The sequence below is a fragment of the Acinonyx jubatus genome, chromosome E2 (assembly GCF_027475565.1).
Source record: "Acinonyx jubatus isolate Ajub_Pintada_27869175 chromosome E2, VMU_Ajub_asm_v1.0, whole genome shotgun sequence".
In the NCBI taxonomy this organism is placed as follows: domain Eukaryota; kingdom Metazoa; phylum Chordata; class Mammalia; order Carnivora; family Felidae; genus Acinonyx; species Acinonyx jubatus.
The window spans coordinates 9,905,163-9,927,788 of NC_069396.1; the positions used below are offsets into that span (position 1 = coordinate 9,905,163).

General features: G+C 47.3%; 1 protein-coding gene and 1 long non-coding RNA gene across 2 annotated transcripts in view; one reads left to right on the top strand and one right to left on the bottom strand.

Moving 5' to 3' along the window:
* Nucleotides 1-18,234, top strand: part of LOC128313158 (uncharacterized) — an 87,379-nt gene extending 69,145 nt beyond the window's left edge. The window contains exon 5 of the long non-coding RNA XR_008293425.1: nucleotides 17,805-18,234. This is a non-coding gene — a long non-coding RNA (uncharacterized LOC128313158). The remainder of the gene's footprint in view (nucleotides 1-17,804) is intronic.
* VAT1L (vesicle amine transport 1 like) overlaps nucleotides 11,532-22,626 on the bottom strand; it is a 147,011-nt gene continuing 135,916 nt past the window's right edge. The window contains exons 8-9 of the mRNA XM_027076262.2: nucleotides 17,916-17,999; nucleotides 11,532-14,141 (exon numbers count right to left, since the gene is read on the bottom strand). Coding sequence (XP_026932063.1) covers nucleotides 14,043-14,141; nucleotides 17,916-17,999 — 183 coding nt within the window. The 3' untranslated portion in view covers nucleotides 11,532-14,042. The remainder of the gene's footprint in view (nucleotides 14,142-17,915; nucleotides 18,000-22,626) is intronic.

The following is a 22,626-nucleotide window of genomic DNA, read 5'->3' on the forward strand; positions in this document are numbered from 1 at the left end:
TGTTTGTTTGTTTGTTTGTTTGTTTTTGAGAGAGAGAGAGGACTTGCACTAGCAGGGGAGGGGCAGAGAGAGAGGGAGAGAGAAAGAATCTCAAGCAGACTCCGTGCTGCCTGTGAGACCGTGACTCGGGCTCAAACCCACGAACTGTGAGATCATGACCAGAGCCGAGATTGAGTCCAACACTCAACCGACTGAGCCACCCAGCACCCAAGGCGCCCTTGGTAATTTTTTATTTTCACATAATTTCCAACTCATAGAAAAGTTGCAAAGAACAATGTAAGGAACTCCTTTATCCACTCCACCCAGATTCACCTACTGAGTACATTTTGCCCCATTTGCTTTATAATTCTCTCTGTCCTTTTCTCTCTGTCTCTCTCTCTCCTCATTTTTATTTTTTGAACTATTTGAGTGAATTTTGGAGACATTATTCCCCTTCATACCTAAAGTGCTAAAGTGTGTATTTCCTAAGAACTGGGCCTTTCTCTCAGTTAGACACAACACAAAAATGATCAAAATCAGGCAATATAAGGTTGACACAATGCTATTATCTAATTTGCAGTTCATACTTGGTCCCATCAGTTGTCCCAATAATGTCCATCCCCCCCACTGCCACCCCAGCCCAGAATTCAACCCAGGATCACTCATTATCTTCAGTTGTCCTGTTTCTTATCTCGTGAGTTAGTAAGCAGTTAGCCTCCCTTTAGCTCTGTTAATCTAGCCATTTTTTTAAATGTTTATTTATTTTTGAGAGAGAGAGAGACAGAGTGTGAATGCAGGAGGGGCAGAGAGAGAGAGAGACAGAGGGTGAGTGCAGGAGGGGCAGAGAGAGAGAGAGAGAGGGTGAGTGCAGGAGGGGCAGAGAGAGAGAGAGAGAGACAGGGTGAGTGCAGGAGGAGCAGAGAGAGAGAGAGACAGAGGGTGAGTGCAGGAGGAGCAGAGAGAGAGAGAGAGAGAGAGAGAGGGTGAGTGCAGGAGGGGCAGAGAGAGAGAGAGAGAGACAGGTGAGTGCAGGAGGAGCAGAGAGAGAGAGAGAGAGAGAGACAGAGGGTGAGTGCAGAGGGCAGAGAGAGAGAGAGAGAGGTGAGTGCAGGAGGGGCAGAGAGAGAGAGAGAGAGACAGGGTGAGTGCAGGAGGAGCAGAGAGAGAGAGAGAGAGAGAGAGAGACAGAGGGTGAGTGCAGGAGGAGCAGAGAGAGAGAGAGAGAGAGAGAGGGTGAGTGCAGGAGGGGCAGAGAGAGAGAGAGAGAGACAGGGTGAGTGCAGGAGGAGCAGAGAGAGAGAGAGAGAGAGAGAGAGAGAGACAGAGGGTGAGTGCAGGAGGAGCAGAGAGAGAGAGAGAGAGAGAGAGAGGGTGAGTGCAGGAGGGGCAGAGAGAGAGAGAGAGACAGGGTGAGTGCAGGAGGAGCAGAGAGAGAGAGACAGAGACAGAGGGTGAGTGCAGGAGGGGCAGAGAGAGAGAGAGAGAGAGAGAGAGGGTGAGTGCAGGAGGGGCAGAGAGAGAGAGAGAGAGACAGGGTGAGTGCAGGAGGAGCAGAGAGAGAGAGAGAGACAGAGGGTGAGTGCAGGAGGAGCAGAGAGAGAGAGAGAGAGAGAGAGAGAGAGAGGGTGAGTGCAGGAGGGGCAGAGAGAGAGAGAGAGAGAGAGGGTGAGTGCAGGAGGAGCAGAGAGAGAGAGAGAGAGAGAGACAGAGGGTGAGTGCAGGAGGGGCAGAGAGAGAGAGAGAGAGAGGGTGAGTGCAGGAGGGGCAGAGAGAGAGAGAGACAGACAGATTGTGAGTGCAGGAGGGGCAGAGACAAACAGACAGACAGACAGACAGAATCTGAAGCCGCTCCAGGCTCTGAGCTGTCGGCACAGAACTCGACACAGGGCTCGAACTCACAAACTGCGAGATCATGGCCTAGGCCGAAGTCAGAGGCTTCACTGACTGAGCCACCCGGGCGCCCCCAATCTAGCCATTTTTAAAGAGTACACTCCCATTTTTGTTTCTGTTTGTCATTTGCTTTTTAAGATGTTCTTCAGTTTGGATTTGTCTGGCGTTCCCTCATGAATAAATCCAGGGATGCATATTCTGGTAGGAATAAGACAGAAGTGATACTGTGCCCTTCTCGGAAAGCAAATGATGTCAGTTTGTCCGTATTGATTATATTACCTTTGATCACTTGGTTAAGGCATTGCCTGTCAGATCTCTCAACTGTAAAGCTATCATTTTTTACTTTGTAATTAATATGTAATTTGTGGGCAAGTATTTTGAGACTAGATGAATAACCTGATTTTATCAAACTTTCACCAATTAGTTGATTTTATAACACTTCTTTTGTATTAATTAGCATTCAACTGTAGTAATTTTTTATTGGTGGACACATAGATTTTTCAACATTATTCATGGTTTATAATCCATTACTATCATTATTTATGTTGATGTGCGAATTACCCCATATTTGGGCCCTGGGGGGGGTCCCTAACCTGCCTTCATTATATTAATGTTTACGATTACTTTCTTTTCTTGGCAAGTGATACAGATTTTCCATTTATAGTAGCAATAGAATTTTTAAAAATGTATATGCTTAAAAGTGAGTCTATTTAGGGGCGCCTGGGTGGCTCAGTCGGTTAAGCATCCGACTTCGGCTCAGGTCATGATCTCACGGTCTGTGAGTTCAAGCCCCGCGTTGGGCTCTGTGCTGACAGCTTAGAGCCTGGAGCCCGTTTCGGATTCTGTGTCTCCCTCTCTCTCTGCCCCTCCCCTGTTCATGCTCTGTCTCTCTCTGTCTCAAAAATAAATAAACGTTAAAAAAAAAAGTGAGTCTTTTTAAAGAACAATATTGATATACTTAATTATATAATATTAATGATACAATTATATGTAATATATGGATATATATAACATATTAAGAAAAATATTAATGATGCTTTGGGTCCAGGTATGACACAATTCACAAAAATGTTGGTTTGCAACATTTGAGAAGTACTGCTCTCATATCATGCATAGGTTGGCTCTGTTTTTTTGTATTTCAAATATTTGACCGTTGTGTCCCAATTAAGAACTTGCAGTGTTTCCAAAGTGTTCGTATTCTGGCATGCACACTTTGTCTCTTACACTGCCTCTTTTACTTGATGTGCCATAACAATCCTTTGCCAGGCTTTATGTCCTGACTTTCCTTTGGGAAATCGAGAATGATGAACTATCCCTGTCACAATCTTACCAAGTTATTCGAGGCCCAGTTCAAAGACCCTCTTTTAATTGGGTAAGGTTCTTTAGTGGATTGTAATAAAAATCAGGTCTGGCTTGCTTGAACTATATATATGGGCTCGCCTACAGAATGCAAGACAAGTCTGGAGATCTAGGCTTGGGGAAAATAGGAACATGGCGGCTTTGGGGGTCTGGGTAGTAGGGAGTCATGGGAGGCTCTTTAGGGTCCCGCCCCCAGGGTGATGCGCTCCATTCGCTTTCCTGTATTTGCATCTCTTCCTAAACTTCAAATTACTAGAACATCCATTTAGCTTTCCCTGGGTCATGAGTCCCATTTGGCTAGAGGAGGGAAGGGCACCTTGATTTACCAGACCCCTGAAACAACATACAAGGTGGCGTCATTCCCCGCGGGAAAAATCAGGGGCAATTGACAAAACACGTCACAATTACAAGTGCTTATTATGTACCAGGCACTCACTTATACATTTAACATCTATTGACTCATTTAATATACACCCTAACCCGATAACATTTTAATGTTGTCATTCCCCCTTTACAGAGGAGACAATGAAGCAAGAGATTAAACACAGATTTTGTTTAGGGTCGTACAGCTGGTAACCAGATGAGTCAGGAGTCAAACCTAGTACATCTACCTTTAGAGCCCCTGCTTTCTGGCCACTGAGCTGTGAGTAAGGGTGCAGTCAATTCTTGGCAGGAAAAGCCTTCGAGTGTCCATCCACTTCCCCTCCACAGAGACTGTCTTATCCACTGCACAAATGCCACCTCTCCCAATTTTGCACCCTGGAGCCCTATGCATCTCTCCTTTTTATGCTGCTAGCCTTCTCTGGTTGATTGGGTCCCTCTCTCACTCTGTCTTCTCAACAGTGGGCTTTATGCCAGCAGTGGCCAGGCTGTATTTACCTCTGAATCCTATACAGTACATAAAACAGGTCCATGCACATCGCAAAAGCTTAATAAATATCTGTAGACTGGAATTGAGTCTCCTTGATAATACTTACCTTAGTAGAGATAGATAGATAGATAGATAGATAGATAGATAGATAGATAGATTAGAGAGAGAGAGAGAGAGAGAGAGAGAGAGAGAGAGAGAGAGATAAGGACAGATTGCTCCTGATTGAGAATGGGAGCTTTTGATATCCTCTTAATTCATCTAGTTAAATTACTTGGTTCAATTTGATGGGGGCTGACTTCCTATCTTGCTAGTTGATTAATTTCAAAGGGTCATTGGGACATCCAGACTTCTGCCCCCAAACAAAGACACTTGTCAGACCATCTCTTAATGTCGGCAGTCCACTGAGCATTAGCTTGGGCTCAGTAAATAGGGATTTATGTTTGTTTCTGCAAAGGATGAAGAGATCACATGTATTGCGATACGTGCATTGGACTGATTCCCTGCTTCTCAGCACAGCTTTTTAATTCATCAGGCTGCTGGGCCTCCTCCTGCTGGCCTTGGATAGAATTCTCCAGAGTCAGAAAAACAGCAATAATTTCTTCTTGCTCCCTGGGCAGGTTTTTGAAAAACTGAGAAGGGCTGGCTTCAGAAGTCATTTTAACTGACACTGGCTTGGCTTCTGGATAATTTTTTCCAACATGTTAAGTGGTATTGTGCGTTTTCAGTGACTTGGGCATTAGAGAATGCTTCGCTTGATTGCTGGGCCCAAATTCTGGAAACTCAGTTGCTATGTGTAATGTTGGGCATTTTACTTAACTTTTGGGCTTAACTTGGTCATCAGTAAAAGGGGAATCGTATCACTTACTTTATAAGGTTGTTGTAAGTACTTGGCAAGTTAATATGTCAAAAATGCTATTTTCCCCACAGTAGCCCCCAAGATAAGGATTTGTCCCCAAGATAAGCCCCCAAGATAAAGGACAGGTCATTTATTTAGGTCATGTTGGGGCACCTGGGTGGCTCAGTCGGTTAAGCATCAGACTCTTGATTTGGGCTCGGATCGTCATCTCACAGTTCATGAGATCAAGCCCCACGTCAGGCTCTGTGCTGACAGCGTGGTGCCTGCTTGGGATTCTCTCTCTCCTTCTCTCTTCCCCTTCCCTCTTGGTGCTCGTTCTCTCTCTTTTAAAATAAATAAATAAACATTTTTAAAACATAGAAGGTGCTGTCAAGAAGCAGGAGTTGGGGAGTGAGGAGAATGAGATCAGGAAGGAAACACAGCAGTATTCTTAGCAATGCCCTATAAGGGTGTGCTAATGAGTAAGTTACCACTGTGGGCAATTTAGGTTTGACCCCACCAGGGACCTTAGAGATTTTGTGTGGAACATGCCCCAGAAATGATGACACCAAAGAGGAATCTGGGCATTTATCCACTGGCTCCCATCCTCCATGGTGGAGGTGCCCACCCCCGGCGGGTGTTAGCCCCTCCCCACCATAGTAATTGTGGGTTACCTTAGTGCACTTGTGCCCTATGGCACTGGAGTTCACCTGCAGGCCCAGAGGAAGACAGACTAGTCCACGTGCTTGAAGTGAGATGCTGTCAGCACGCCAGGAACCGTCCACAGCTGCAGGTGAACTCTGGTGCACCAAGACGATATGTCCTGGGGCATCAGTGGTGACTGCCACGGGGACCTAAAACAGTATCTGGTGCCCCGGTATTCCATATTCCGTAGCCGTGGTGGACACCGTTTTAACCGCCCGGCTTCCCTCCCTGTGGGGATCTATCCCTCCGTTGCTTGACTTGCTTCTGGTAGAGCTGTCGATCAGGTTGCCACTCCCACCATGAGCAGGCTTGGGGGTGGGCACATGATCCAGGCTGGCCAATCAGGATGGCCATCCCTTGGCCATTTCCGTGATTGGTTTAGGATGGACATGTGACCCAAGCTGGATGAATCAGAGCCTTCCTGAGAGGACCTTGAATCCCAGCCGAGCTAGTGGAGGGGAAGGGCCTCTTCCTTGTCGGGAGTCGGGGGCGGTGGGGTGGGGAACAATCGCCTTGCCTGGAGGACGTGAAGGCGCGCCTGCTGGCCCCCCATCTTTCCCAGCCGATTAAACACGGGCAGGCCACCTAACCTCTCTGGAATGTGTGGTCCCTATCTGAAAGCAGGACTGATGCCTCCTTTCCAAGGAACCGTTTTGATTCAATGAGGGTGTGTGTAAAATGCCTGGCAAACAGCAAATCCTCGGTAAATGTTAGTTTTGTTTTGGTGGTTTGCCTTGATTTGATTTCACTCTGTGGAGATCTCTGAACGCTAAGCTGGGACGGTTTTATGAAAATGATTCCCGTTTTTTATGCGCGTGTTTATGAGCCTGCCATGTGGGTCCTACGTTAGTTCTGACTCCGGGCTCTGATGGGTGGTGATTTCCTGTCTGGGGACCTCCCATGGACAAGTGTCCCGCAGTCCTCAGGAAAAGCCTGCATCCCCAGCCCCTCTTGGTCTTCCCACTCCTGGAAGAAAGATGTGTTCTTGCTTTCCCACTCATGCCAGATTAGTAGCTACCTTAATTCATGATCAAACAGACTATGGATCGCCCCTGGGGGACAAACCAGAGAACTACTGTATCAATATGCCCCCGTCCCAACCTGTTCTGCCTCCAGAACTGGACCAAGTATAATGGTGAAGTTTATTTGGGCAAGATATTCCATGGTCCTCTCTTACATGAGAACATTCTCCAACAATCCCTTGATTAAGCCCTGTGCTTTTAGTACAAAATCCAGAACCCTTGAAGGGGCATTTGTGGATTTCCATAATCCAGTCTTGTTAATCTTTTGTCTCTCTCTCGGTGCATGCAATAGCAAAATGGACCATTCTGTGAACCTACCCTGTGCTTCCCCACGGATGTGCCCGAAGGTAGTTAGTTACTTGTTCTGGAAAGCTCTCCTTACCTGCTTCTGATGGACGTTATTCATCAATAATGGCACTTTTGGGGCGCCCGGGTGACCCCATTGGTCGAGCATCCAACTCTTGATTTCAGGTCAGATCATGATCCCAGGGTCATGAGATTGAGTCCAACATTGCACTCCATGCTGAGTATGGAGCCTGCTTAAGATTCTCTCTCTCTCTCTGCCCCCTCCCCTGCTTGCACACAAGCACACACTCTCTCTCTAAAGTTAAAAAAAAAAAAAGCACTCTTTACCTTTGCCCACATAATCTCTCAGTGCCAAGGCAGGCTTTAGGAATCAACTGCCATTTGCATAAGAGATATAATTTGTTTGTTATCGCATCATTAAATTGTAAGCTCTTGGATGGCAGAGGCTATGTATTTCTTATTTTTCCTAAGACACTAAAAATAGTGTGTTGGGAACATGCTAGGTATCTGATTAATGTCTGTTGAATGAACAAAAAACCTTGTTTGAAAGCATTTACCATCTGGCTTCCAGACTGGAACTTGTGGGTCGTGGTTTCAATCTGGTTACACATACATGGTTAAATTTGATCTTCGTAACAATTCTGGGCCATAGACAACATGATTATCCCCATTTTAGTAGGGGGAAGCTCAAATGCCAAGCCATTTGCCCAGATTTGATCCCTGATTTGCAAGACTCTAAGGCTTATGCTCTTAATCACTGACATGCGGGTGCATATGCTTGTGATGTGTTGAGGCTTCGGTTGTTCCTGAGTCAGTTGCTGTTTAGGTACCAATTTGAATAACTCAGGGGACGTCTTTACGAGCATCTTTGCTTGGCTGGTTATAGGAGCTCTGCTATTCTGCTCAAGGCAGAGAATGCAAAAACACTTACGTCTTCGACAATCCAGGCTGCTACAACCAAGTGTCTTGGACTGGGAGGCTTCTAAACAACAGAAATGTGTTTTGTACAGTCTGGAGGCTGGAAGTCTGAAGTCAGAATCAGTGTGCTAGATTGTTCAAGGTCCTGGGAGAGCCTTTTTCTGGTTGCAGACTGCCAGTATCTTTATATCCACACACAAGGGAGAGAGAAAGAGAGAGCAACGCTCTTGGGACTCTCATTGGGGCAGTAACCTCATTCATGAGGGCTCCACCCTTGTGACCCTACCTAATCCTGATTACCTCCTGAAATCCCACCTCCCAATACCATCACACGGGAGAGAGGGAGAGTTACCACATGAAATTTGGAGTGACACCCACATTCAACCCGTGACTGAATTTCTTCCCCCACAAATACATCTAGAAGTGAAGTATTGAGATCTACATATTCTCTAGTGTTAAAAAAAACAAAACAAAACGAAACAAAGGAAGCTATTGAGTCTTTCCCAAACATCCCATTCTTCCCTGCGTTAGCAAATGGGAGTAGGGAAAAGAAGCCAAGGTTGATCGTGCTTACTCTGTGCCAGGCACTACGCTGTGTGCGTCGCGTGCATTATTCTCCTGAACAACACCCATTCATCTTAAAGACTCCACTCAAGCATCACTTCCCGGGGGTACCCTTTCCTTGACGTCCTCTTCTGTCACAGAGTTGACCCTTCTCTACTTTGTGCTCCCACTTGGCCCCTAATGTGGCCTCTCTGAAGCTGTGTGGCATATACAGCTGTGTGGCATATACCGGTGTCCATTTCTGCTCATTCTCTAGACCCGCCTGTCCAAAATGGAAGTTGCTAGACACAGGTGCTCCCGAACCTTTGCAGTGTGTCCAGTCCACACTGAGATGTGCTGCATTCAAATACACACCAGACTTTGAAGCCTTAGTATGAAAAGTGGAACATAAAAAGTCTCGTTAATAGTCTTTATGCTGACGGTATGTTGAAATGGCAACATTCTGTATTGGGGGTCACATGAAATATTAAAATTATATATTTTTTTACATTTTTACTGTGACTGTTAGAAAATGTAACCTTGTATGGGGCTCATCTTCATATTTTTCCTAGATAGCACAGTTTCAGACTGAATTTCTTAAGGAAAGGTTTGTGTCTTATTTTCTTTCTATTACTAGGACCGGAACAGGCTCGTGCGCCCAGTAAGCGTTCACTAAAAACCTGTTGAACAAACGTGTGTCTTCATTTAACACGGAGCCCCAGGTCTTCTGGTCCCAGTGATGGGACCTGAAATTTGGCAGAAAGACCCCAATGAACTAACTCATCACAGTGGAGGTTGGGGAAAGGGGAGCATTTTGGCTGTCTCCTCTCAGTAGAAGCCGTACTCTTCAAGTCAAAAGACCAATTAACAAAACACAAAACAAAACAGAAGGGATGCTGTGAGCTAATGGGACAGCCAGAATGGGGGAGTAGTTAGTAAGCCTGGAATATGGTTGATGGAAAACCTCAAAAACTTCCCCCTCTGACTTCAGAAGAGCGAATTCCCTGGAAGAGCTCCAGCAGGAGTTGTGGGAACTTCCCTGGTCCATATCCCGTCGCTGCTTCCATGTATCCTAATGGCTTCCTGTGGCTGTCCATCTGACAGCATTGTCTGGCCACAGCCACGTGGGTGGTTCACACAAGGGCAAGGTCAAGAGCGTCAGGGAATCAACACGCGGGTGGAAATAGCCCTCTACAATGATGGCGTGGAAACTGATGGAGAAATGTGACAACTTGCTCACTTTTCAAATGGGACAGGTGGGAGACCTGTCCACCTCTCCCACAGCGGTAACCTGCTCATCAACATACCCTGAACTGGCTTCTTCCCTTTCCTGTTTTATATTCCCCTCCCCTCTCCTCCCCCAAGCTGTCCTTCTTGGGATCCTTGTTTCATCGTCTGATTCTGGAGGACCCGAACCAGGGCAGCGGCAATCGAGGTACTTGATGTCTAACTGAGACCCACACTTTGACCCATCTCATATCCCTCTTCCCGCTGAACCCCGCCTTTACTCTTGGTAATCACCTCCGTGCCCCAACTTTCATGCCATACCACCACACATCCTCGTTCCTTTCCACAGAAATCCAAGATTATCGAGCGGCATCCAAGACCTCCAAACCTGGTACCGACTTCCCATCATGCCATTCTCCTCATTCACGACGCTGAAAGGAATTTTGTTTCCGGCCGCTTGACCTCTTCCCCGTTCTCAGAGTTGTAAGTGAAGATGTGGGTTTTAGTTTAGATTCCAGTTTTTGTTGCTGGAACTGTGTTTAAATGTGACAGTGCACCAACACTGGCTAAGTGAGACCACGAGATTTATACGGAGTACATGAACATTAAGTAGGAATATATGAGAAAACTCTTCGTGGAGACACTTTGAGAGAATTTTACTGACAAGGCGAGTAACTTTCTACTTTGTAAATTCAGGTTTAGGTATGTGGCATTTTATTGACATGGAGCTTAGCTCTGTTTTTTTGGCTTCCTGCTGAGAACACCTTAAACATACTAAAGCCTCCCTAATCATGAATTCCTCTTTCATGAAATCTTAGCCTTGGGGATTTAATTTGTGTATCTCTTTGGTAACCTTGAGGATATTGGATCATGAAAATGAAAGTGGTTGAGATGTGTGAGTTTTAAAATCAGTACTTGAGGGGTGGTTCAGTCGGCTGAGCATCCGACTTCAGCTCAGGTCACGATCTCATGGTTCGTGAGTTGGAGCCCCACATCAGGCTCTGTGCTGACAGCTCAGTGCCTGGAGCCTGTTTTGGATTCTGTGTCTCCCTCTCTCCCTGCCCCTCCCCTGCTTGCACTTTGTCTCTGTCTCTGTCTGTCTCAAAAAACGAGTAAAAACATTACTTTTTCTAAAAAAAAAAAAAATCACTAATTCACTGAATATTTCATTGGAGGACCAGAGAAAAAAATGCTTCTTGATATGCATAGTATTTGCTGCAAAGCAAAACAAATTTACAAGCACGTTCTTGAAATCAGAGGAAACAGAATACCTGAAGAGTTTCTGGGGAACAAAGGCTGGTAATTTGAAATGCATCCTATCTCACCCTTATTTAAGCCAAGAAGCATGATACGGTGGTTAAAAGCATGGATTCTAGCTTGGATTGAAATCCTGGCCCCACAACTTACTAGCTGTGTGATCTTGGGCAAGTGCAAAATCTTAATCTTCACTTTTGTCACCTATGGAATGGGTGTAATGATAAACCCTACCTCTCCGGGCCCTTGGGAGTTATTATATATGTTACTTAATTATGATTTTTATTTATACAGCTTTCTTAACAGCATATAGTAGGTGCCTTATAAATGCCATTATAACTATTGCCATTATTATTATATGATGTCTTGGACAGTTCTTTTCTTTAGTGGTTTTACTTTCTTGCTTGAGGGAACTTGAATGTTTTTTCTTAAAAAAAAAGCCTTTAGCTCGTCTTATTTTGACTCCTGTTTTCTCTATACAGTCTTTAGTTTCTCATTTGAAGATTCTTCTGTCACATATTTTTAATTTCTTTTTCTTTTTTGGTCACCCACTCCTTACATTTTAATAGTGGCGATGTTTTCCCAACAGCCATGGATGTGGGGTCACTGACGCCAGGCTAGGTTATGCTATGCTGAATACTTTATTATATATTTTATGTAAACATAATTTGCTTTGTAGGCACAATGTAACAAAAGCTCTAAAGCCACAAATACATTAGACAGTGTTTCAGTTCACTCCAATCAAGTTTAGATGACAGAGAAGCCTTCACAGTTCCTTTAAGGCAAACTGAGACTTTCTTTACATTTCCTTCAGAAAACCAATCACGTGACAGGAAGAAGGTGCTTAAAAAACGAGGGTGCATTAAAGGGTTAATTTTGGTATTTATCCTGTTCTTCAGGGCACAACCTGACCTTGATAGTGAGACTCTAGTTTTCCTTCTCACTCTGTATTCCGAGGAGCCAAAAGGGTTTCTTCTTTAACCAACGGTCATAATTCGACTGTATTAATCTTGCTAGTTGAAGAACAGATTTGGGGAAGCATGATTTTTTTTTTGAATGCCTCTCCTCTGGACAGAACAAAGGCCGGTGGTGGGACTCTGCGAATTGAGTTCTCGCCCCCCTCGCAGAGGACAGCCCTGATGTGGCTGGTGGCTCTTTGTTACCCCAGCCCTAGAAAATGCCATTTCTGTCCAGCTCACCAGGAATGTCACTTGGGTGGTTCTCCTTAAAACCTCATTGTCAGCTTGGTTATGGGAGAAACATGACCAACAATACAGCATTTAGCGGAAGTTTCGGGGGTGGGGAGATAAACCTCCACATTATCTTTCTACGTGGCCCAGAAATGAAACGCCGGTGAGTCTTGGGGTATGAACAGAAGATGTCAGTGTCTTCTGAGATACTGTCACCTCCCTGCTCATCAGATGGCGGCACCCTTTTTTGCCTTCATATTTTACAAGTACATTCACAACGAGGAGAAACTCCCTTCAGATAAATATTTGGCATAAATAAGTCATCACCACAAGCTTGGGGTAGGAAAAAAAAAAGAATGTGATTAATGAGGTGACATTTGTTACAAAAGGACTTTGGAAATGAAAAGGTAATTGCTGGAATGCATTCATTCCCATCATTTGGGGAAAGAGTTGGGTCGACCCTAAGGCTCACTGGTGGAGAGGTGGGGCAAGGTGGGAGCCCTCCAAGGTCTTCCAGAAAGCAAAGTGACTTGGGGGGGGGGGGTTGCTAATAGTGGGGGCTCCATGTGTCTCCAGCTTGGTTTGTGAATGAAGGAGTCACCCTTTGAGCCAGAAGGAGTAGGAGCAGTGAATGAGGAGCCCCCTTGTGGAGACACTGAGACTCTTCCTCATCCATCAGGGGAAAGGTTCTCCTCAAGGCATGTCAAGTATGGTGGGGCTGGGTGTGGGGTTTCCTAGGAGTTGAGGAGCTGGAAAATCGGACAAGGGTGTGCAATCAAGTAGTTTGGTCCCCGATTACCAAAAAGCAGGGGCCCTACAAAGAGTCTGCACCGTAATTTTATATTTCAGAGGAGAGGAACTGCACTTTTGGCATCAGATACTGAACGTCAACCGTTTGTATCGCTAGAGTTTGTTACATGTCGGAACATGCTTTGGCAAGAAAAGAGACACTCACTGATTTTCTTTTTCCCCAAATATGGTCTACAAGGGAGGTCTTCCCCGGGGGGATCCTTGGTAAAGGTAGCTGCTCACTACCAGGAAATGGAAATAGCAAAATCGGTAATGCCCGTGGCAGGTGTGCAAATGTAGGCAAATCTCGGTAATGACCTCTGAAATAGTCCCACACGTGGTGAGTTTTCTTACAATTGAAATAAAATGTACGTGGTGGGGGAGGGGAGGATTTTGCTCATGAGACATGGTTTCAGAGGAGAAGTCTCTGTGGCTGGTCCTCAAACTCATGCTGTTGACCCATCCCCTCTCCTGAAAACTCCACGTCTGTTTTCCTGTGTTGATGGTTAAGAACCAGTGAAGGGATCAAGCATCAGAGGCTGAGAGGAGAGTGGTTCAACCTCTGGACCATTAAACAACTCAATGCATGTAAGGAAGTTGCCTCTTGAACGGGGAGAGGGAAAGGATTGGAGAGATCCTAAATGTATGGGCTCATAAAAACACCTCCCAGCCTACCCTCTTTCTGCCAGCCACATTGGCAAGCGCTCTTGTCAGAATCATGGGTGGCTGGAGGCAAATAGTGTCACTGGCCTGAAGCTTCCCAGGATCTGGACACTGCTCTTAAGATAACACCCTTCAGTCGAAACTTGTCTTTGCCCACGTCTGGTCTTGTAGGCACTGGGCCTGAGGGCTTGTATTAATTTGCAAGGCTGTTCTAAGAACTGTCAAGAAGGACCCAAAGATGGATGGCTGTGAAGGAGGGGAGAGGGGAGAGAGTAACACACAGGTGGGGGAGGGACTTAATACTGCGTGGGATGGGATTGGCACTTAATTTCAAAAACAACAGTGATCAACAGCTTTTTAGCTCAGCTGACTGCAGACAAACACAACACACAGTGGGCTACAGCATTTGTTCACTGGGGCACAGAAGAGCTTTCTCCACCGGCTCCTCTTGTTCCAAATCATCCTCCGTGTTCTCCTGCCAGGGTCCTGGGTTACTGGATGAAGGGCATCCGCTCCTTGTTCTCGCTGTCGCCCTCGTGGTCCTCCTCCTCTTCCCCCGCCTCGCTGGTCTCTGTGCTGTCGTTGGCCATCTGCAATTCAACACAGGGCGTTTTAGAAGGTCTGCGATGTCTCCTCCCTTCCTGGAGCATCTGAGGAAGCCCCTTGGGAAGGCCTCCTTCCGAGGGCTAAGAGTTAGGGTTGTTTCCTTCCCCAGGAGGGCAGTGTGGTGCCGCCTGTTTTAGGGTGGGGGCCCTGACGTAAGGATCTGAGTGCAAGGATTGGGAATTTGCGAGATGATTCCAAGGAAGCGCTGGTAGGGAGGAAGGAGACGAGACAGAAAAGGCAAGGGAGCCTAATAGGTAGGCTCCTGATGTGGGCAACTGGGGCTCAGTCCTCTTGGGGACCACTGGGAGACAGTGAGGGGCATGCCCCTCACAGGTGTCCCGCATATTGGGGGGGGGGGAGGAAGCCAAGGAATGGCCAAGGTGGGTATCTCCCTGGCCTCTCTGGCCAGTTCTGTACGTGCTGGCCACACATGCTTCTGGGGCTGGAGGCTCTCAGTCAGAGGGGCCAGGTGCTGGGGGACGCCCTTAGGCACTGAGAGCGTCCACTGCACGGACTGGCCGGGGTTGAAATCCTGGTGCTGTCACTCCCTAAGAAGCCAGAGCAACCATACTAGCAAATGTGCATTCGTGTCCTTTCTCGTCTACACAGAACACCGTGTCCACGAATGTGGACTTTGGTTCTAGCAAGCTAGCCATCATCACCAGTCCCTGGCATGGTTATTATCCCTCTCTGAGCCTCCCTTTTGTGGATGGTTACAACGGGGAAAAAACCCACCTGCCTTACAACGCTATCATGACGACCAAGTGAAACAAAGTAACATGATGTACTTGAAGCGTCCAGCAACAGGCGGAGCGCATGACGGATGCTCAAGACATCCTAGTCCTGTCCATCAGCAGCCCCCTTAGCGAACTGGGCCTCAGATTTCCACTCCTAAGCCCCAGTCGACGTCATTTGCCCTGAGGCCCAGATCTCCTAAACCCGAGTCTTTGCCTATGCCCACCACTCATTCTTTCAAACAGGAATTGGGCCCACGGTCCTCGGGCCTCCCCGCGTTGCCTGTCCTGGAGCTGGGTTTGCCCTCTTGGCCGCAGGCAGTGTCTTCTTCCTGCAATGCCAGCCCGCCACTCCCTCCCCTAACTGGTGCCTACTTTGCTTTCAGCGCTCAGCCCGCTTCCTCAAGGAAGCCTTCCCAGACTACCCTAACTGGAACGGTCCCCCCCCCCCCCGTGACCAGCTCTTCTTTGTAGCACAGATCAGCAGTGTCCCATCTGGACAGATGGCCTCTTGACCGCCGTCCACCTGCCCCGCCACGGGAAGCGCAGACACCGTGGAAGATGACCAGGTCTCCTCTTGTCTTCCTGTGTTATCCTCTGCAACTAGCACAGTGCCTGTCACGCAGGAGCGTAGAGTACGAACTCTGAGAATAGCGAGCGAATAATCGTGAGAGCTCTGGGGGCGCCTGGCTGGCTCCGTCGGTTAAGCATCGGCTTCATCTCCGGTCATGATCTCGCGGTTCGTGAGTTCGAGCCCCGCGTCGGGCTCTGTCTCTCTCTCTCTCTCTCTCTTTCTCTCTCTCAAAAACAAATAAACATCGACAAAAATAATCACGAGAGCTCTGCCTTCTTAGTATGTACCCCACATTCACCAGTGTGCCAGGGGACTCAGGCACATTACCCCTTTCCATCTTCTCAACAAGAAGCAGCAGAAACAGTAACTACTGCCCCCCCGTGCAAGGTGGGCAGGCTCTGTTTTCCCGCAGCGCGCAGGGACACCCAGAGGTGACGTGCCCGGGGCAGTGGCGGGGCGGCAGAGGTCGGCGGGCTTCAGAGAAGGCTGCCACTGTTCTCAGGGGCGCCGGTCAGGCCGGGGCCAGAGCTGCGCCCCAACGCCGTGGGGTCCGGAGGAAGCAGCCCGGTCTCTGCTGGGACCCTGGGACCCGTCCTCAGGTGAGCTCAGCTCCGCCCTGGCTCAGCCACATTGAGGGAAGGCCCCACGCAGGAGAGCCTTCACTCTTGACAGGCACTTTGTAGGCACGCCTGGCAAAGGCACTTCCAGAGTGCTGCCCGAGCCCCTCGTGGCCCCGATAGTTCCTGGAGGAGGGGGAGTACCGTGCAGTGTACTCAGCGAGGCAGATTCGGGGCCCTTGGCTTGGCCTGAGCTCTGAAAGTGGCCCTTCTAACAGAAGAAGGCCCCCCTGTAGGCCCCGCACTGCCCCCACCCCCAACAGCTGCCCAGTGGGAAATGATGCGTTCCCGAGGGGCCTTGACCCCGTGCCATTTCCTTTCGTTAGGCGCTTGCCGTAGAAAAGATTCGCTGGACCCATCTTGGCTCTCACGCTGTCCTCTGTTTATTTAGCCTGACTACACGCTCCTCCTCCTTCAGGTCTCGTCTCTATCCAGGCAGGCCGTGGCCTTCTCCCCGCAGAGGCCTTCCAAACACCACAGATCTGAGTTGGCCACTCACCACATCTCTTTGTTTCTTTCGGTCCTAAGGTAGAAGTCCTCCTGAGTGAGATTCAGGAACCAGCACCATGGCAGGTCCTGAGGTCTCACCTTCAAAGTTGGGCTTTTCAGCCCAACTGGTGAGAATCCCCTGTGGTCAAACTGGCCTTCCCAAAGTCCAGGGGCCCAGCGGGACCTCCTGTGTAACAGTCACAGGCAGGAAGCTGATGTCAACTATCTTGCTTAAAACAAACTGTCCAGGATGGTTCTAGCTCCCCTCTACTGATGGGGTAAAACAGACCTGGTCATGTGTCTTAAGAACAACAGAAGTGCACAGAAGACCCGAGAGCCCAGCCCTCACCTCCTCCCTAGCCTCAACCCCTCATCTGCCTTCAGATACTTGCTGTCACACCCCTAGAACTTCATAAGCACTTAACATACGATGTCCCTATACTTGTTGGTCATTTGCACTTTGTGAAATGCCCTCTCATGAAATCACCCTTCATTGAGTGAAATGACCATCCTTCCCGAACTACATTAGGGTTACAAAAGCCAAGGTACACTTAAAAAAAAAAAAATACACACTAAAACATGCAAAGATTTTAGTTCTTTTTTCTTTTATAAATGCCCGATGCAGGTTCAAGACTCAACGGGTGAGAAAGCGAAGAAACAAAAAACCCCAAGTATTTTCGCTGTTAATCCTTTCCCAGAACTTAGTATGCATGGGACAATGCCCTATGTGTATCACTCTAATTGACTTGTGAGAACTTCGTCTGCAGACAGGGCTACTGAAGATAGACAGGCGGGATAATCGCCCATGGTCACACACAGGAGAGGAGAGCCAGGCTCTGAATCCACGCAGTCTGACGGCGCTCTGTGTGTCGACCGCACACTACATTGCCCCCTCCCACCACCGGTGGCCCCAGCAAGCAGGTTGGGGAGTGACTTTGACAGGCTTCACTCCTGGAGGGATCCCTGGACGTAAGGGTACCCTCAGGAGGCATCTCGGAGGCAGGTGGCATCCTTCTGTTGAGAATATGCGTGACTCTATTAGATTTTACCAGGAATTCCTCTCACCTGTGGCAACCAAGAGGCAGCACCTGTGATAGGCAGGTTATCCCTATCTTTCCTGACTGCCCTTAGATTGCTCTTGAAATGCTCGCACTGAAGCATTTCCTTTCCTTCTCAGCACGCATCCCAGCGGTGTGACTAATTGTCCATTTGCATGGTTGTTTGATTACACAGGTCTCCTCCGCGAGCCAGAGAGCCGCCTGTATTTCCCTCTCCCCCACCTGTGCCTGCGTCTGATAGACCCTGTCGTGCTGAACTGAACGGATCCCTCTGCGTTTGACTCACCAGTGGAGTCGGGGTCTTCTCTACATCCAGAATTAACTTGCCGATGTTTCCTCGGTCGTGGATCCGCTGCATGGCCTCCTTCACCTGAGCCAGGAGAAAAACGGAAGCGCTGATTGGGTGAGAAGTTGCCCGGGTGGAAAAGCCAAACCAGCCGCCGCCCACGTGGGGGCGCTGTGGTTCAAGGTTAGCAGCCAAGCCAGAGATGCTTTGGGACCCTGGGTGGAAATAAATTCTGATTGTGTCACTCAGGCACTCTGAGCTTGTGCAAGCAACTTGGTCCTCTGGGTCTAAGAAATGAAAGTGACAGTCCTTGTAATAAGACGACGAAATTTTCTTTAAAAGGTGGGGAGGGGGGGAGTTGGTAGGGAGGAGGGTACCGTGAGGTTCCAAGAAAGACATCAGTCAGAGTAAATTCTGACCGGTAAAATTATTTTTCTCAGAGTCACTTGTGCCCTGCTTACCAAAGTGTTCTATAACTCTGATTCGTAGTTTAACTAAAATGATCCATTGTCCAAGCTAAACTATATTCAGGAAAATTCCCTTAGGTTACTCCTGGTTATTGCGTGGAAATTTTGTTTCTACGTAAGTAGAGTTTTCTCCAGAACTAGTATTCTGTCCGGAGAAGAGGACCTACTTTTCCTTTCAAATGATACGGGCTTACTTAAAAAGCTAGCGTGTGCCCTGATCTGATTTATGCTTTGAGCATTTCACTCTCTGGCTGTGCGGAAAATGAGCTGTAGGGGGCGCTGGTGAGGATTAAATGAGATAAGCAAAGGGCAACCATGCCCAGTGCTTGGCATGAATAGGCCCTCCACATTTCTTAGTGAAATCTAAATGGAAATACAACATCTCTTGACTTTAAAAAAAAGTTACAAGAGATCTGGCCTAAATATTTTTTCCTAAAGTCTCAGATTTTTAAATATTTTTGTTCACTCATTCAAGTCCACAAGTATTCATGAAATGTCCTTATAGGCTACATGCCATAGTTTTTGTTTGTTTGTTTGTTTGTTTGTTTTTGTTTTTGTTTTTAGTTTAAAGTAAGCTGAGATGTCTGTCTTTGAGGAAACCTGTCTTCCCGTTTGGATAAAAACCTGAGCCGTTAAAATGTGCATACTCTAATTGCTTTTCTGGGACTTAGCCTAAAGACATAATTCAAATTGTGGGGGAAAAAACTTACCACACAAAAGATACTCAATCACAGCATTGCTTTTAACCGTGAAACACTTGCAGCCACTTCTGTATCACAGAGTAAAGGAATGGTTAAGTAAACCACGACTCTTAGATTTAGCTACAGAATGGAAATACTATGTTGCTATTAAGCTGCTAATTACAAGGAAAGTACAGCAGGGTCAAATGCCTGTGTAATGGTGCTAAATGAGAAAATCGAGATGAATATTTTTACTTACATCCCCATAAAAACGTGGACATCCTAAAATAATCAGAAAGGGGTTCAGACATGATAAAACATTAGGAGAAAGGAGTGCGTTTTAACTCCAAACATTGTTATTTGGCAATATGTTGTCAAATCAGTATGTAATGTAAGTTAAATGCATATTTAAACGTAGTCTTTGGAAAACCTAGCATCGGTTAGAATCAGCCCTTTTATAGACTGGTAGTGTCATGTGATTAAATTTCCTAACCCTGATACACATCCAGTAGATTTCTTTTATTTCTGTGGTGAACACTGCTTTTCAAAAAGCTGTCATGTCTGGTCATCACGACTATATACCGAGAATGTTTAAATACCGTGGCAGACAGCCTCCAGAATGGTTCCCAACCTTCCTTTCCCCCTGACACACACCCTTTCTCCCTCGAATGTGGGCCAAACCTGCTGACTTGCTTCTGACCGTTGGAAAACAGCGAAAGTGATGGGATGTCACCTCCAAGATTAGGTTATAAAAGACTGATTTCTGTCTTGTCATCTCTTCCTCTGACTCTTCGTGCCTTCTTGCTCTGGTGACACAAGCTGCCCTGTTGTAAGCTGCCCTAGGGAGAGGCTCACACGGCAGGGAACTGAGGCAGACCTCCCACCGACAACCACTGACGAACTGATACCCTCGGTCCAAAAGCCCATGGGGAACTAGCTCCTGTCAACAACCAATGAGAGAGCTCAGAAGCAGATCCTTCCTGAGTTAAGCCTAGAAGTGAGAACGCAGCTCTGGCTGACACCTTGGGAGACCCTGAGCCCAAGGACCTAGCTAAACCATGCCCAGGTTCCTCACCCACGTAAAGTGAGATCACAAATACTGTTTTAAGCCCATAAGTTCTGGGGACATTTTGTTATGCAGCAATAGATAACTAACATTCTTTCCTTTCATACATAGTTCTTATCTTGTAAGATAAATGTCATACCCATTTTACAGCTAAGTACCTTGATGCTCAAAGATCAAAGCCATCTGTCCAAAGACTATGCGGCTATCAGTGACAGAACTGTGGTTCAAACTCAGGTTTGTCAGACTTCAAAACTGATGCTTCCTCCCCCTGCCCCCCGCCGCCGTTCCACCCAGACTATGTTGTTTCATTTGATTCTCAAAGGCAGAGGAAGGTGGTAGGTAACGTCTCACATAATGATTTCCCAGAATTCAGTTGTTTATTACCCTGACAAGTCATTAAGCACCTGGAAACTCCTTGGAGACTCGGAAGAATTTTTGTGCCATTTCTCCAGTAAGATAGAGCCCAGGGACACCGAAAAGCTGTTTTCTTTCCAGTTAAAGCTTATTGTGATACTAGAAAAAAGCCCCCCGAAGGGCTGGCTCTAATCTGCACATTGTTTTGGACAATTTCCTTCTGAAATGAACTGACTCCTTGAAGTTCCTTTTGAAGGGGATAGAGAAAGGGTTGGGAATGTTTCTGAGACATAACTGAACTAGTCTGATCCCCAGGCATGCTGTTTGAGTTTAACATCCTCTTAGGCTGCTCTTGGAGATGTGAAAGAGCCCTTTTGATGACAGCGTAGAAGGAAAGAAATGGCCATTTTCTGATCAATTTTTTATCAGGTGAGGCACTTTACACACGTTGCTTCCTTTTATCTGCACACCACAGGTTCACAGATGAGAAACCTAAAGGTGAAAAATCTAAGGAATCTGTCCCCGGTCACCCACTGAAAGGAGTTCGAACCACTTGGGAACTGAGAGAGCAGTTACCCCTTTACAGGACTCTGGACAAAAGCCAGGACAGGGTTCTGCTGTCTGCACCCCGAAACCGCCCTCACATAACTCCATCACGAGGTAAAGTCTGCAAAAAGAGACTTTGCTCCCAAAATACCAGTTCGTAAATTGAGAGATATATGTTATACCCATTTTACAGCTAAGTACCTTGATGCTCAAAGATCGGTAGGTGACAGTGACCTTGGTAGGTGACAGTGACCAAAAGATGGTGGTGACAACTCCCAGAGAGCTCCTTGTCTCTCCTGTGGCTACCATTTTTGTTTTTTGTTTTTTTCCTAAGGGACACTTCTGCTCCAAACCTTTTCCCAGCGCACTTGATGATGGGAAAATCCTAGTAGCCCCGCACTGCCTAATGCAGTAGCCACAAGTCACATGTGGCACTGAGCACCTGAACTGGGGCCAGCACAGACTTCGATGTGCTGTGCGTGTAAGCCACGCGGCCAACTTCAAAGACAACGAGAGCAGATACACTATCTCGTTACGAATTGTTGACATCAATCACGTGGTGAAACGTTAACATGATAAATATGCTGGCTTAAATAAAACAGACTACTAAAGTTGACCTCCCCCACTTTTTACTTCTCTGGATGTGGCTACTACAAAACTGAAAACGTGGCTTGTGGCTCACATAGTCATCCGCTTCTCAGCTTTGTGCCTCTGTATACACGGGGTTCCTTCCCGGACTTTCCTGGTCCCGGAGCTAACTTGGATTTGTTCTGGGGCTCTTGTTCTCGATGTGGACCCTTCTAGGAAGCTGCTATTCCCCCGCCTCCACTCTGGCATTTGGGGCCAAGTCTCCTTTGGGCTCCCTGGGCACCTCAGGCCAGCTGTAACATCACCCTTACCCCCAGCTTGGAACTTGGCCCTTCTTCTCTCCAGTACGTCAGGCCAGTGCCGTGCAGTGGAGATACGAAGCGGGCTACAAACACACTAAAATTTCTCTAGTTACTCACCTTAACAAACGTAAAAAGAAACTGGTAAAATCAATTTAAAGAATATATTTTCTTTGACCAAATCTATCCAAAATATTATCACTTCAGTATATGCTCCACATAATAAGGTCTTCATGAGATATTTTATGCTCCTTCCTCCTTTCGTACTATACGTGTCTGGAATCCAGGGTGTATTTTGCTCTTACAGCGTGTTTCAATTCAGATGAGCCATGCTTCATGTGCCCAGTGGCTGCACATGGCTCATGTCTACCGTATTGGGGAGTGCAGCTCTAGATGGTGGGACAGTGGCACCAACCTCAGGGACCCCAGTGCACGGGTGTATTGGGCATATGATAGCCTCCGGGATGAACGGATGGATGAATAAGCAAGTGGTATGTGGAGCGAGTGAGAGGTCACGTGGCTGAGCCACACGAGAGGTTTCTGTCTCACCTGATGCTCATCTCAGAGCCCTCGGCCCAGGCAGCTGCCTGTGGGGGGCCTGCTCAGTGCTGCCCGGGTGTCCCAGTGGAGTCTGTTTGTAATCAGGGCCGTGGCCTCTCGCACCCAGTCTGAGAAGCCACCGCCAGCTGTGCGGCTGGCCAAGTCTGGTCT